Consider the following 14554-nt stretch of genomic DNA (forward strand, 5'->3'; position numbering starts at 1 on the left):
CTATCTACAGCAATCTTTCTTAGCGTTGAAGATGTTAAGAAATTTAACTTCCAGATAGGATGGCCTTTGCTAAGAATTGTAGAAATTGAAATCCAGAGAATCAAGTCAAAGTTTCCAAGGTTGAGAAACACAGACCTACGTTATCCATTAATCAGATTCAGAATGGGGGAGAAAACATCAACATTTTCTTGTATTATAGCAAATCTGCTCATCTTTTGTGCATAGGTTCTTCCTGCTTGACTTCATGTGGATTCAACCTTTTCATTAATAAAAAAAATTGTGCTACGTTCCCCAATTTGATGCTTTCCAGATGTGCTGGATTGTAATTATACAGTATAATCTCCATTTGACATGGCCATTTTGTCATGCAACAATGTAGTGCAGTGCCTTGTATGCTCTGATCTTAAGTGAGTGCATAATACTCACCTGGAAGGATTAATGGCAAATTCAGGCTGGTGACTTTTTGATTAGAAAGCAGTGTTGTTCAATATTGCTTGTTAATATAACTCCAGAATAATTGCTTGTTTGGAACTCTTCACACAACCTTAGTACATTTTAATGGTCTGATTTCTATTCGAGGAATAGGCAGGAGCGTTGGTAGAAACTTTTGAAGCATTCTTCCAAAAATAGTTTTCCAGCTTTTCTAATCTGGCCGTGTCTGGGAGAGGATGAGAGATGTGGTGTAAGATACTTGCAAGATACCAAGTTGAGACTGCTTTAGGGCAGTTCACTACTGTAAAGAAAAATTCAATTCTAAGGGACTTCAGTAAATCTCTGACCCCAGGACAGATGAAAATCCATGTATCTCTGGAATATGAGTGGACATATGCCAATTTTTTTTAGGGGGGGTGTCATTTATGGGGCTTCATGAATGGAACATCCAAAGCTGAAAGAGATTTAAGTATTTTCTCTCACTGGAGGAATTTTAAAAGGTGAGGTGGATGCTTTAAACATCTGCCAAGCTTGAAGTTCCAATTTGTTCCTTTAATCCTCTGTCCAATAGTAACCTCCCCCCCCCACGCACACACAAATATTCACTACAACTACTTTGGTCATGTTAGAAGATCACTAGCAATGCCCTCTGAGGTTCCCAGGCCAAAATGAGCCTTGTTTATTAATGCTAATGTGAAAGGCTACAGCAATTATATAATGAAGAAAAAATGCCCAGCTGATTGTGCACTGGTTCTTTTTTATTTTGTCTGTTGGGGGAAAATATTTTCTTTTTTTTTTAAGAAAACTATTACATTTCAATAAGAGATCATATATAAAGAAAGAAAAAGTATTACAGAAGCATAGAATGACTAGGAAAGAATGGTTCAGAAAAAAGTCAAAATAATGCAGAAAAACAAGAAAAAACGGAGTAATTTCTGACTTTCAGTGCTGTTGTAACTTTGAACAGTCACAAAATGAATAGTTATAGGTCAAGGGCTACCTATACTTCCTGAATAAACGTGATGGAAGTTCCTTAAGAGATTTTTCTGAATAATTGAAGATAGCAATAGCTATTACTACCCTCAGAATTTTGCCCCGCAAAAAACTAGGTCCTCATTTTACCAGCTTCACAAGCAGCCGTCAGAAATAGCCTGCAGTTCTAGATTCTAACCACTGCGCCGCTGTGGCTCTTATGATAAGAGTAGGGAATGTATAGCTCTGGCCTTTGAGCCAAAACTGTAGTTATGATGCCAAACGCAAAACACTAGGCTTGAGTGCGTGATTTTTTTCTTTCCCTTTTCCTTTTTTTTTTTTTGCTTTTTTGTAGCTAAAATATACCAAGGAGGAATTGGACTACAAAGTTCACAGAGGTCACGAAAAAATGTACCAGATGTGGAAGGAATGGTACAAAGGAGAACCTAAGCAGGACCAGAGCAATGGAGCAAATCAGACAGAGGTATCTCAGCATGAGAATGATTCATCTTTTGAAGATACTAAAAAAATAGGGAATGGCCATTGCTCAGTGAAGATTCACTGAGGAGAGGACGAAGGAACACCGAGTCACTGCTGAGGGGGTGTCGAGGGTGCCGAGGGAGAGCGGACAGAGAGCCCGGCACCGGAGGAACATCTTGTCAAGATTAGGAGGGCCCCTACCTCATCAAGGTGCTCAGCTTCAGAAGAATGAGCCAGGACCTTCCGGAGGTGATGAATATTGAAGCACAGACAAAGCATGTTCGAATGAACAAACTAGTTTTATTTTAAAAAAATATAAAAATAAAAATGTCTACGGAGAGACAATATGGCACATCTTATAGCTACAAAGATGAACCGCAAGATGAACTCTAAACTTAGAGACCGCCCTTCTTCTTCAGTAGGGCAGGAAGTGAGCAAACAGGTTACATCACACAGGAGGAGCTACATTACTAGACAGAGTTAACTCTCTAACTACTGGATGTTTCTCAATGTGTATGAAGGCTGGCAATTCCCAGCGCGACACCCCTTCTTTGTCAGTCATCAGAGACATAAGGGACATCAGGACATCAAGACATCAATTCACTTGAGGCACATTTTGTTGGTGAGGTATTCATGTTGATCAGCTGGCAATGGCTTATTCAGCAAGTCAGCGATCTGCTCAGTAGTAGGTATGTACTGAATTTTCACGAATCCTTCTTTCACCTTCTCTCTGGTATTTTGATACCGGATGTGAATGTGCCGTGAACGAGCTCCAACAAATTCAGTTTCAGCAATGAATGCAACTGAAACATTATCCTCCATAATAAAAATTGGTAACATCGGGTTTTCCCAAATACTATTAATGAGAGGAAAAAGAGACATTAATGCATTACAGCAATCAGAAACACATGCATATTCAGATTCAGTTGAAGAGCAAGAAATGAACTTCTGCTGCCTAACTTTCCAAAAGAAAGGACAACCATTTAAAAACATGATATAACCAGAAGTACTTTTACGTGTTTCCGTGTCACTTGCCCAGTCAGCATCAGCATAACAAATCACTTCAGGGTACTCAACATGATCTGGCTCGAGGTACAGCTTTTTGCCTTTTGTGAGCTTCATGTATTTCAGCAACTTCTTTATGCAAGACCAGTGAAACGTGGTTGCTCTCCCAACGTATCTGGACAGTAGATTCACACTCAGTGAAATGTCAGGTCTTGTCCAACTGCTGATGTACAATAGCGATCCAATCACTGACCGGTACAGCGTTTTGTTCTCAAAATCAGGATACTCTCCTCGGGTTAACCTGTAAAAATCAGTCTGCATAGGAGAACGACAAGTATTTGCATCAGACATGTTACAATTTTGCAAAAGCTGGTCAACCTTGCTTTCTTGTGAAAGAGAGAACCCCTTCTCAGTTTTCTCAAACTGAACACCTAGATAATCATTAATATGCCCTAGGCTTTTCAAGGTGAAATGTTGTTCAAGGCCCTTAGCAAAAGTTTGACTAGTGCTTTCATTCAGACCCACATAAACAATATCATCAACATAAACAAGAACAACTTCATAAGTCTTACCTTGCCCTTTTGTGAACACGCATCCATCAGATTCGGACTTAATAAAGCCCATTGAATTTAGCTTTTGGGATAACAATTTGTACCAGCAGAGGGCGCTCTGCTTGAGGCCATATAAAGACTTGCTCAGAAACCAGACTTCACCTTCTCGGTCCTGGAATCCGGGAGCACCTTTGACGTAGATCTCTTCATTCAGATCAGCGTTCAAATAGGCAGTCTCTACATCAAATTGAAAAACTTCTAAGCCCAAAGCAACAGCAGTGATCAGGGCAATCTTGACACTCTCATTTCTGACTGTGGGTGAATATGTGTCAGTGTAGTCATCTGGATAAACTTGAGAGAATCCTTGAGCTACAAGTCTAGCTTTGTACAGCTTTCCTTCATTAGGATTTTGTTTGACTTTATACACCCAGCGTGTGCCAATGACTTTCTTCTTGTTAGGCGGCTCCACCTGCTGGAACACTTTAAGTTTCTTTAAACAGTCCAGTTCGCGTTCCATAGCCTCATACCATTTTTCTTGTTCAGAGTCAGGTAAAAGTTTGATCTGGTGAAAATGATCAGGTGGAAGTGTAAGGTTATTACACATGAAAAGATAAGGAGATTCAGATACTTGCTGTGTAAATCTCTTTGGAGGAGTTCCTTTGGTGGTTCTTTTGGAACGCCTTGGAACGCTGGTCCATCCTTCATCATCATTTCCGCCTTCAAGTTCATCACAAGAGGTTTCCTCTGCGACTGTTGAAGGTTGTTCATCACTTGGGATGTCAGGAACATCTGGCACAGCTCCCTGGTCATCAGGTGTCACCATACCATCCTTGGGAAAATAAACTGAAGTATCATTACTATGTATACTGGACCAATTTGTGTCTTCCTCAAATTTAGCTGAATTGGAAATGTAAACTCTGTGATGAGAGTCAGCAAATTTGTGGTATTTGGAGACTTCATCAAAGCCGATGAATCTCATTCTTTCAGACACGGGACCTCCTTTTCTTCTCTGTTCAACTGGAATGTTAACAGTGGCATAACAACCAAAAATGTAAATGTTCTGGACATCAGGCTTCTTGCCATGAAGCAAGTAATAAGGAGTGTCTTGTATGACGCTACTCCATGTTCTGTTAACAATGTAATTAGCATACCTTAATGCTTCGCCCCAGTATGAAAAGTCCACGTTCGCATCCTCAATGAGACAACGGAACATCGTCTGCAAAATACCGTTCCTCCTCTCACACACGCCATTATGAGCGGGAGTCCCAGGTGATGAGGTCTGCTGGCGGATTCCATTCCTGGCCATCCATCCTTGGAACTTTTGCGACATAAATTCTCCTCCACGGTCACTTTGAATCCGCTTAATCCAGACGTCGTGTTGGGTGAGTATTTCTGCAGCAAAGCCTTTAAAAGCCTCAAACGCCTCTGATTTATGTTTTAAAAGAAAAACATAGCCAAATCGTGAGTAACTGTCAACTACAGTTAAGAAATACTTACGTTTACCAACAGTAGGCCGAAATGGACCGACAACGTCGGTATGGACCAATTCAAAGATGCGTGTACACAGTCGGACAGCAATTTTTGGAACTGGGGAGTGCCGGGACTTGGCTGAGTTACAAATTTTGCAATCTAAGTAAACTTTGCAAGCCCCATCAATTTTGAAACCGTCAGCATATTCAGACATCTTTGCTAAGATGGGGTAAGAAGCGTGCCCCAAGCGACGATGCCATCTGTGAATACACCTGGAATGAAAAGATTTGTTTGTTAACACATGTTTAACATTTGCAATAGCATTTGGAACCTCAGGAGTTTCATTGGCTTTAGGAGCCTTTGAACTAGCGGTGGCACCAGGGTTTCTCTCTGGACCTGTGCTAACGCCCTTTGGAACGCTTATACTTACACCACCTTTACTGGCAGGTTTTGGTTGCAAATAAAAAACACCTTTGATGGGGATGGCAGTAGCAAGAAGTTTGCCATCCTTGATAATGTTAGTGTCAACAAGTTCATAGTTTATTACAACCTTCAATTCTTCTCTCAGGCAATATCCGCTGAGGATGTTGTTCTTGGCAGTAGGAACGTAGAAAACATTTGAGATAAGGGAGTCCAGTTCTTTGACGAAGACTTTTCCTTTTCCTTCCACCTTGGAACGAAGATTACCAACTCCGTATACTTCCTTGACATCAGTCGGGTGTAGCTCAGAGAAGGATTCCTTCCGGCATGCGATGTGTGCCGCTGCTCCGCTGTCCAGGGTCCATAACTCACGAATGTCGTAGAGTGGACTCTTCTCAGAGACGGTGCTGAGGCGGATGATACCAACATAAGTAGGTTTCTCATCTTTTGAGTCTTTGGGAGTTGACTTTGCAGCCCCAGAACTCTTTCCTCTGGATCCTTTCTTGTGCGCGCTCTTTGGCTGAGTTGGATAAGGTGGACTGTCAGTTTCGCCAGGTTTCACACTCTGCACATCAGGAGACTTGCGAGTGTCATCCTTCTTAAAAGGTTTCTGGCGTGGGTACTTAGGAGTACTTGTTTTCTGCTGACCGCCCTTTGCCAAATTAGGTTTAAATGCTGCTGACATGGGCCTAAGTCCAGTGTTCAGCAACTCTGCTTCTTCAGTTAGCATGTTACAGAGTCTTTGAGTAGATTTCTGGGCCATTGGGAGTATGCTGAACTTGTAAACAACTTCCTTCCATTCAGGACCAAGGGAAGTTATAATAGCCGCATTTACTTGATTGTCATCATAGCGGTATCCTCTTTCTTCTAAGTCTTTATGCATTGTTAAAATCTTAGATAAGTGTGGTGCAAGTTCACCCCCAGTTGGAAGTTTAGTGTTATTAAACTTGGCTATCAGTATATAGTTGCCTTCTTCTGATATTGGCCTAAACATGCCATCTAATGACTCTAATATCTGTGCAGAAGTAAAGTCATGTGTGTCATATCTTATTGACAATTGTGAGTCCATGCTCATGAGAATGAGTAGCTTGGCTTTTATGTCAGCTTCTCTTTCTTCTGCAGTCCAGCGCCTTACTGGGGGATTATGTGCAATCCCATCTATGTCATGAGCCAGTAGGTGCAAATTTATTCTGTGAAGCCACTTCCGATAGTTATGTCCATTAGGCAGCAATATAAACTCACCTTTCAGAACAGAAGAGGTGATGGTTTGCCTTGTTGGTGCACCCATCTGAGGTGCTGGGAGTGGTTGGAGTTGAGCCCCAACCCCTCCTGGCAAACCTTGTAGCTGTCCAACTTGGGGAAGTTGTGCTGGCATCTGTGGAATATGGACTGGAGATCTCTGTGGTGAAACAGAAGGACCTGAGACAAATGCATTTTGTTTCTGCATCCTTGCAGCCATATCTGCCTGGGAAAATCCCTGCTTGGTTTCAGGTAATGCCTTTTCCTTTCGGGCATACCATCCACTAGTGGCCGCTGTTGCGTAACTTGCTTCAGTGGGGGAAATCCTCCCTCCTTCTCGGCTTGCATTTGCTAAAAGTTTTTTCTCTTTGGGCTGATAGCCTCCCCCTTCCTCTTTTGGAATGTCTTCTATGTTAGATAAGGCAGGAGGGAAAAAGTGCGTGATCACTGGAGAATGGCTAATGTGCGCATGTCTATCTTCTTTAGAAGAATAGGCATACGTGGCATCTCTCAGGGGCATTTCCTCCATTTTTTCTGTAAGAAGTTTAAGCTGAAGTTTTTTTAAAGATCTTAGCTCCGTTCTGGCATCATCTGCCTTTTGTAAATAACTGGAGTAGATCTGTCTCTGCTCATTAGTTTTCAAAGTAGGAAGGTTATCAAAATGAAGACAGTGGGATTCTAACGAATCAATTTCCTTTTCATCTCTTTCTATCATTTTCTCAATCATCTCCAGAGTTAGGGATGTCCCCTTAATTCTATCAGAAGTGAGAGAACTCAAGTCATCTAGGTGCTTTGTTTTGGCTGACGCCTTTACATGCAAAACAGATGATTGAGATGGGAATAGAGTTAACGTTTGATCCTCAGATTCTTCATCATCACTAGGTTGATTTGAAACACTGCCGGAGCCACCCCCTTGGGCAGATTTACATTCTTCCTCCCGAATCCCAACATCATCATCAATCACGTAATGGGAACTTACGGTTTCGTGAGTGTCGGCAGCTGTAGAGGCTTCCTTCTCAGAATACAAAGACATCGTAGGATTCCTTTTACTATCGGCAACACGAACAGTCTCTCTTAGCTCGGCGAACTGCTGGCTGGAGAGGGAATCTATGAAGGATTGACTGAGAGGATTTCGCTTTCTTTTAGCTGGCATTAGGAGTAATCGCTAGTGAGCTTACGGAGTGTAAGCGGGGTCTGTTTCTTCAATAAAAACCATCCTCTGCTACCATGTCAAGATTAGGAGGGCCCCTACCTCATCAAGGTGCTCAGCTTCAGAAGAATGAGCCAGGACCTTCCGGAGGTGATGAATATTGAAGCACAGACAAAGCATGTTCGAATGAACAAACTAGTTTTATTTTAAAAAAATATAAAAATAAAAATGTCTACGGAGAGACAATATGGCACATCTTATAGCTACAAAGATGAACCGCAAGATGAACTCTAAACTTAGAGACCGCCCTTCTTCTTCAGTAGGGCAGGAAGTGAGCAAACAGGTTACATCACACAGGAGGAGCTACATTACTAGACAGAGTTAACTCTCTAACTACTGGATGTTTCTCAATGTGTATGAAGGCTGGCAATTCCCAGCGCGACACATCTGGCCGGCGCGGAGAATGGCGGCAGGACCGGACAGAGGTTGGAGGCTCGCGGCGCCGGTGGAGAGGTGATAAGAGGTGATAGGAGGAATTGTGGGGAGCAAAGGGAGTTGAATCCCCCACTGAGATGGCTCCCCAGCCCGACTCCAGAGGTGAGAGGTCCGGTGCCGAGATGGTGATGATTGGGAACGGCAGAAACAACACGAGGGAGAGAGAGAGTGACAGTGGGGAAGAAATGGAGTCAAGTGCCGGAAGTCAGCTGTAACACCAACAGACGAACGAGGACGTTCAGGGGAAATTAAGTTAGCCCCCTCCCGTTGGCAACAGTAGGTGAGAGCTACTGGGGGCCAAGGGGAGTCAAAAAACTAAGGACCATTCTATCTACTCCCTTCCCCCCACTCCCCTCCTTCCCCTCTTAACCTTAATTTTTGTGATCTATGTATATTATTGCTGAAAGACTATGCCCCCTGCGGACTGTGGATGAATTGAAGAACACTGCCCCCCTGTGGACTGATTTAAAAAGACTCCTAGAAAGAGAGGAAATTAAGATCAAGCCTTTTTAAATTAGACTAAGACCTAAGACCTTCGAAGACCAGAAGAACATCATGCCTGGACTGACTGATTACTGATGATTGAAGAATATAAGATCTGTTTTATACCATCAACGAAATTAATTTTTATATTTATATTAACTTGAAATTTTAGTATATATTGTATATAGTTATATTTTAATGGTTTTAGTGTTTTTAAATTGTTATTAATTGCCATTTTATACTATTATTAATTTAATTGACTTTTTAAAGTAATCAGGGTTCTAAGTAATGGATGACTGGGATAAATTTGCTTGTGGCTATGAATGGAATGACTGGTATGATGGAGTGTATGGGGGTGTGGGGGGTGTGGTATGGATGAGTTTATTGATAGTAGAGTGAATGATAGGTCTGGCCCACCTGATGCTCGGGAGACAGGAGAGAAAGGGGCGCCGATCTCTGGGGGGGCAGAGGGTCGAAATATCCCTGTGTTGCTGGGGAGAGGCAGATATGGCGGGGGCCACAGAGTTAGCCGTTCCAGGGGAACGAGGGACCGTTGCTTAATAACGGTCCCTTGTTCTGGCTCTGTGAGCCCAACCTTGGGTGCTGGTGGTGAGTGTAACTCTGGCCCTACGCTCAGGTTGCTGCTGCTGAATGCCAGGTCGGTAGTAAATAAAGCTCTCCTCATCCGGGATTTGATCCTGGATGAGGAGGCCGACCTGGCATGTATTACTGAAACCTGGCTGGGCCCGGAGGGAGGTGTTCCTCTCTCTGAAATTTGCCCAGCCGGGTTTCAGATATGGCATCAACCTCGACCCCAGGGAAGGGGGGGAGGAGTAGCTATTGTAGCCAGGGAGAGCCTTTGCCTGCGTAGACTCATTGCACCGGAAATTGCGGGTTGCGAGTCTCTCTTGATGAAGTTGGACTTAGGGGTTCAGGTGGGCTTATTTCTCACGTACCTGCCTCCCAGCTGCGTGTCAAAAGCCCTGCCTGTGCTACTCGAGGAGGTAGCCGGGTTGGCGGTGGAGTTCCCCGGACTCATCGTCCTGGGGGACTTCAACCTGCCGTCACTCGGCGAAACCTCTGGGTTGGCACAGGAGTTCATGGCCACCATGACAGCCGTGGACCTGACTCAAGTAGTACAGGGTCCAACTCACGAGGGAGGGCACGCACCTGACATGGTATTCCTTTCCGAGCAATTGAGTAATGGTCTGAGACTAAAGGGCTTAGAAGTATTGCCTTTGTCATGGTCAGACCATTTTCTACTACGGCTTGACTTCCTGGCTCCAATCCTCCCCCGCAGGGAGGCGGAACCAATGAAGATGTTCCGCCCCAGACGCCTGATGGACCCAGAGGGCTTTCAAACGGCGCTTGGGGTTATTCCAGAGGCACTCGTCCACAGTTCGGCGGAGTCTCTCGCGGAGGCCTGGAACAGGGCTGCGACGGGGGCTCTTGACCGGATTGCGCCTTTGCGGCCTCTCCGTGGCGTTAGACCCCGTAGAGCTCCATGGTTCAACAAGGAGCTCCGGGAGTTGAAACGCCAAAAGAGACGTCTAGAGAAGCGATGGAGGAAGAGTAGGTCTGAATCCGACCGAACACTTGTAAGAGCTTTTATTAAGACTTACAAAGTGGCGCTCAAGGCGGCAAGATGCGCGTATCATGCCGCCTTGATTGCATCAGCGGAATCCCGCCCGGCCGCTCTGTTTAGGGTGACCCGCTCCCTTCTTAACCAGGGGGGAGTTGGGGAGCCCTTACAGAGTAGTGCCGAGGATTTTAACACGTTTTTCGCTGATAAAGTCGCTCGGATCCGGGCCGACCTCGACTCCAATTGTAAAACAGAGTCGACTGACAACGAGTCAGTCGAGGTGACTGGGGCACGTACTTGTCCACCTGTCTGGGAAGAGTTTGATCTGGTGACACCTGATGAAGTGGACAAGGCCATTGGAGCTGTGAGTTCCGCCACCTGTTTACTGGATCCGTGTCCCTCCTGGCTGGTTTCGGCCAGTCGGGAGGTGACGCGGAGCTGGGCCCAGGAGATTACCAATGCTTCCTTGGGGAGGGGAGTTTTTCCATCACTCTATAAAGAAGCGCTCGTGCGCCCCCTCCTCAAGAAGCCCTCCCTGGACCCAGCTGTGCTTAACAACTATCGTCCAGTCTCCAACCTTCCCTTTATGGGGAAGGTTGTCGAGAAGGTGGTGGCGCTCCAGCTCCAGCGGTCCTTGGAAGAAGCCGATTATCTAGGTCCCCAGCAGTCGGGTTTCAGGCCCGGTTACAGCACGGAAACCGCTTTGGTCGCGTTGATGGATGAGCTCTGGCGGGCCCGGGACAGGGGTTTATCCTCTGTCCTGGTGCTCCTTGACCTCTCAGCGGCTTTCGATACCATCGACCATGGTATCCTTCTGCACCGGCTGGAGGGGTTGGGGGTGGGAGGCACTGTTCTTCAGTGGTTCTCCTCCTACCTCTCTGGCCGGTCGCAGTCGGTGTTAGTGGGGGGTCAGAGGTTGACTCCTAGGTTTCTCCATTGTGGGGTGCCTCAGGGGTCGGTCCTCTCCCCCCTGCTATTCAACATCTACATGAAACCGCTGGGCGAGATCATCCAAGGACATGGGGTGAGGTATCATCAATATGCGGATGATACCCAGCTTTACATCTCCACCCCATGCCCAGTCAACGAAGCGGTGGAAGTGATGTGCCGGTGCCTGAAGGCTGTTGGGGCCTGGATGGGTGTCAACAGACTCAAGCTCAACCCGGATAAGATGGAGTGGCTGTGGGTTTTGCCTCCCAAGGACAATTCCATCTGTCCGTCCATTACCCTGGGGGGGGGAATTATTGACCCCCTCAGAGAGGGTCCGCAACTTGGGCGTCCTCCTCGATCCACAGCTCACATTAGAAAAACATCTCTCAGCTGTGGCGAGGGGGGCGTTTGCCCAGGTTCGCCTGGTGCACCAGTTGCGGCCCTATCTGGACCGGGACTCATTGCTCACTGTCACTCATGCCCTCATCACCTCGAGGTTCGACTACTGTAATGCTCTCTACATGGGGCTACCTTTGAAAAGTGTTCGGAAACTTCAGATCGTGCAGAATGCAGCTGCGAGAGCAGTCATGGGCCTACCTAGGTATGCCCATGTTTCACCATCACTCCGCAGTCTGCATTGGTTGCCGATCAGTTTCCGGTCACAATTCAAAGTGTTGGTTATGACCTTTAAAGCCCTTCATGGCATTGGACCAGAATATCTCCGAGACCGCCTTCTGCCGCACGAATCCCAGCGACCGATTAGGTCCCACAGAGTGGGCCTTCTCCGGGTCCCGTCAACTAAACAATGTCGGTTGGCGGGACCCAGGGGAAGAGCCTTCTCTGTGGCGGCACCGGCCCTCTGGAACCAACTCCCCCTGGAGATTAGAACTGCCCCTACTCTCCCTGCCTTCCGTAAACTCCTTAAAACCCACCTTTGCCGTCAGGCATGGGGGAACTGAAACATCTCCCCCTGGGCATGTTTAATTTATATATGGTATGCTTGTGTGTATGTCTGTTAGTATATGGAGTCGTTTTAAATCTTTGAATTTTAAATTTGTTAGATTATTTATGATTTGTTTCCATGTGTTGTGAGCCACCCCGAGTCTTCGGAGAGGGGCGGCATACAAATCTAAGTAATAAATAAATAATAAATTCTGCCTTGACCATGGTTTGTGGCTAGGCATACTGGGTAAACCTAGACAATTATGATTTATTTGGTAATTATTATTCATTATTAAATGGATTAAATCAGGGATGGCGAACCTATGGCACATGTGGTGGCATGCGAAGCCATTTCTGAAGGCACGTGAGGCATTGCCCTCTGTCAGCTCGGGCCCACTGGTCTGCTGATATTTATAGTTTATACTTTATCAGATTTGTCTGCCACCCCCTCCGAAGACTCGAGGCGGCTCACAGCATAACAGTAGTACAATACATTACCAATCCAATAATAAAAATTAAATCAATTTAAGCAAGTATTAATAACATAATAAAATCCCTAACTATGCAATCACACACATTCAACCTACTCTATCATACAGTAAGGCCAAAAACATAATTAAAAAGAGGGGGAAAGGTGGTAATTATCCCCACGCCTGGCGACAAAAGTGGGTCTTCAACATTTTATGGAAGGCGAGGAGAGTGAGGGCTGGTCGAATCTCTAGAGGGAGTTGATTCCAGAGGGCCGGGGCCACCACAGAGAAGGCTCTTCCCCTGGGTCCTGCCAGCCGACATTGTTTGGTCAACGGGACCTGGAGAAGGCCACCCCTGTGGGATCTAATTGGCCACTGGGATTCGTGCCTTCTTTATGGCCGTTTTTGCTCTCCCCAGAGTTCAGGAAAGCCTCCTGAAGCCATTTTGCTCCAGCAAAAACTGGAACAAAGCCTCCTGGCCTGTTTTTTTGCCATCTCCAGGCTTCAGGAGGCTTTTCTGAACCCTGGGCAAGGGCAAAAAAAGTCCCTAAAAGCCTATTGGAAGTCCGGAGGCTTCAGTGAGGCCTGTCCGCATGTGTGGAAGGGCAACGTAGGGGGGGTTGTGTGCATGCGGGTCTGGAGGGGAGAGCATTGCGTTACAGGTGTGGGTACACACACGCGCCCTATCACCTGCAAGCGCATCCTTTTGGCACCCGGATCAAAAAAGTTTCGCCAACACTGGACTAAATCTTTATCCCCAACGCAAATTGGATCTTGCAACATTATTAAACAAACTATATATTTATGCAAAAATTATTCCCAGAGCCAGAAGAGAGTTGGTGTGTTTCTCAGGATGTATGAAAAGGCTGAGATGAAGAGCTGGGTCAAAGATCCTTTATAGAACATACACAACATACAGAAAATTGCTTGGGGAAGAAAAGAGGGAGGAGATTTGAATTCTGCCACCTGGCATGTACTGCATGGCTGAAATCAAGGGAACGGCAATCAACAATGGTGTCTCCATGCATAAACAAGAATATTCAGTTGCCCTATGTCCGTCTGTCAACCTCTCTCCCCACCCCCTCCCTCCCTTCAGATAATCCCATAGATCAGGGGTAGGCAAAGTTGGCTCTTCTATGACATGTAGACTTCACATCCCAGAATGCCTGAGCTAGCATGATTGGCTCAGGAATTCTGGGAGTTGAAGTCCATAAGTCACAGAAGAGCCAACTTTGCCTACCCCTGCCATAGATGAACACCTATGATGTTCAATTAACAGATCTTTTTGTTCATTTGTTTCATAACAGATGGAATCCCATTCTCTAGCCACATCCTACACTGTTGCACAGAAGATGCAGGAGGTCTGCCAGAATGTCTTAACCAACCTGCAGAGCCTTCCTGAACATCTTCAACAAAAAGTCCAACAGGCTCAGTGTGATTTAACAGAGGTACAAGCTGTCCTCTCTACTGCCACATCCTTCCAGGATCTTCCCAGTGGCTTCATGAAAGAGACCACAGAGAAAATTAACAAGGCCAGAAAGGCTCTGTTTGAAGTCATGGAATATATAGCTAAATACACTTGTCAGCCATGGGTAGAGGGACCCTATTGTCCTGCTGAATATTCAGCAGAGGAATCCATAAAACACAATAACGTATATTAGTTCTTTACTCTTAATAATTTATGAAACAAATAACATATATCAATTCTTCCTATTAATAATATTGAGAACAGAATTAAAAAACATGATAACTTACAACCACTTACTAAATACAGAAGGAAATATAAAAACAAAGGAAGAGCTAACAGAACAGAACATAACTTTGGACTGCTGGCCATACAGGCTAATATTTTCAAAATGGCAAAAAAACATCAAAAACGAAGGAATATTGGCACAGGACACACCCCTTGATAAACTAATATTAGGAAGGGAAA

General features: G+C 45.2%; 1 protein-coding gene across 1 annotated transcript in view; it reads left to right on the forward strand.

The window, feature by feature from the left end:
• The window catches only part of LOC139159532 (uncharacterized), a 39453-nt gene extending 25108 nt beyond the window's left edge, over positions 1-14345 (forward strand). Inside the window, exons 6-7 of the mRNA XM_070736844.1 lie at positions 1760-1888; positions 13929-14345. Coding sequence (XP_070592945.1) covers positions 1760-1888; positions 13929-14282 — 483 coding nt within the window. The 3' untranslated portion in view covers positions 14283-14345. The remainder of the gene's footprint in view (positions 1-1759; positions 1889-13928) is intronic.
• The last annotated feature ends 209 nt before the right edge of the window (positions 14346-14554 follow it).

This window comes from Erythrolamprus reginae, chromosome 2, assembly GCF_031021105.1.
Source record: "Erythrolamprus reginae isolate rEryReg1 chromosome 2, rEryReg1.hap1, whole genome shotgun sequence".
NCBI lineage: Eukaryota > Metazoa > Chordata > Lepidosauria > Squamata > Dipsadidae > Erythrolamprus > Erythrolamprus reginae.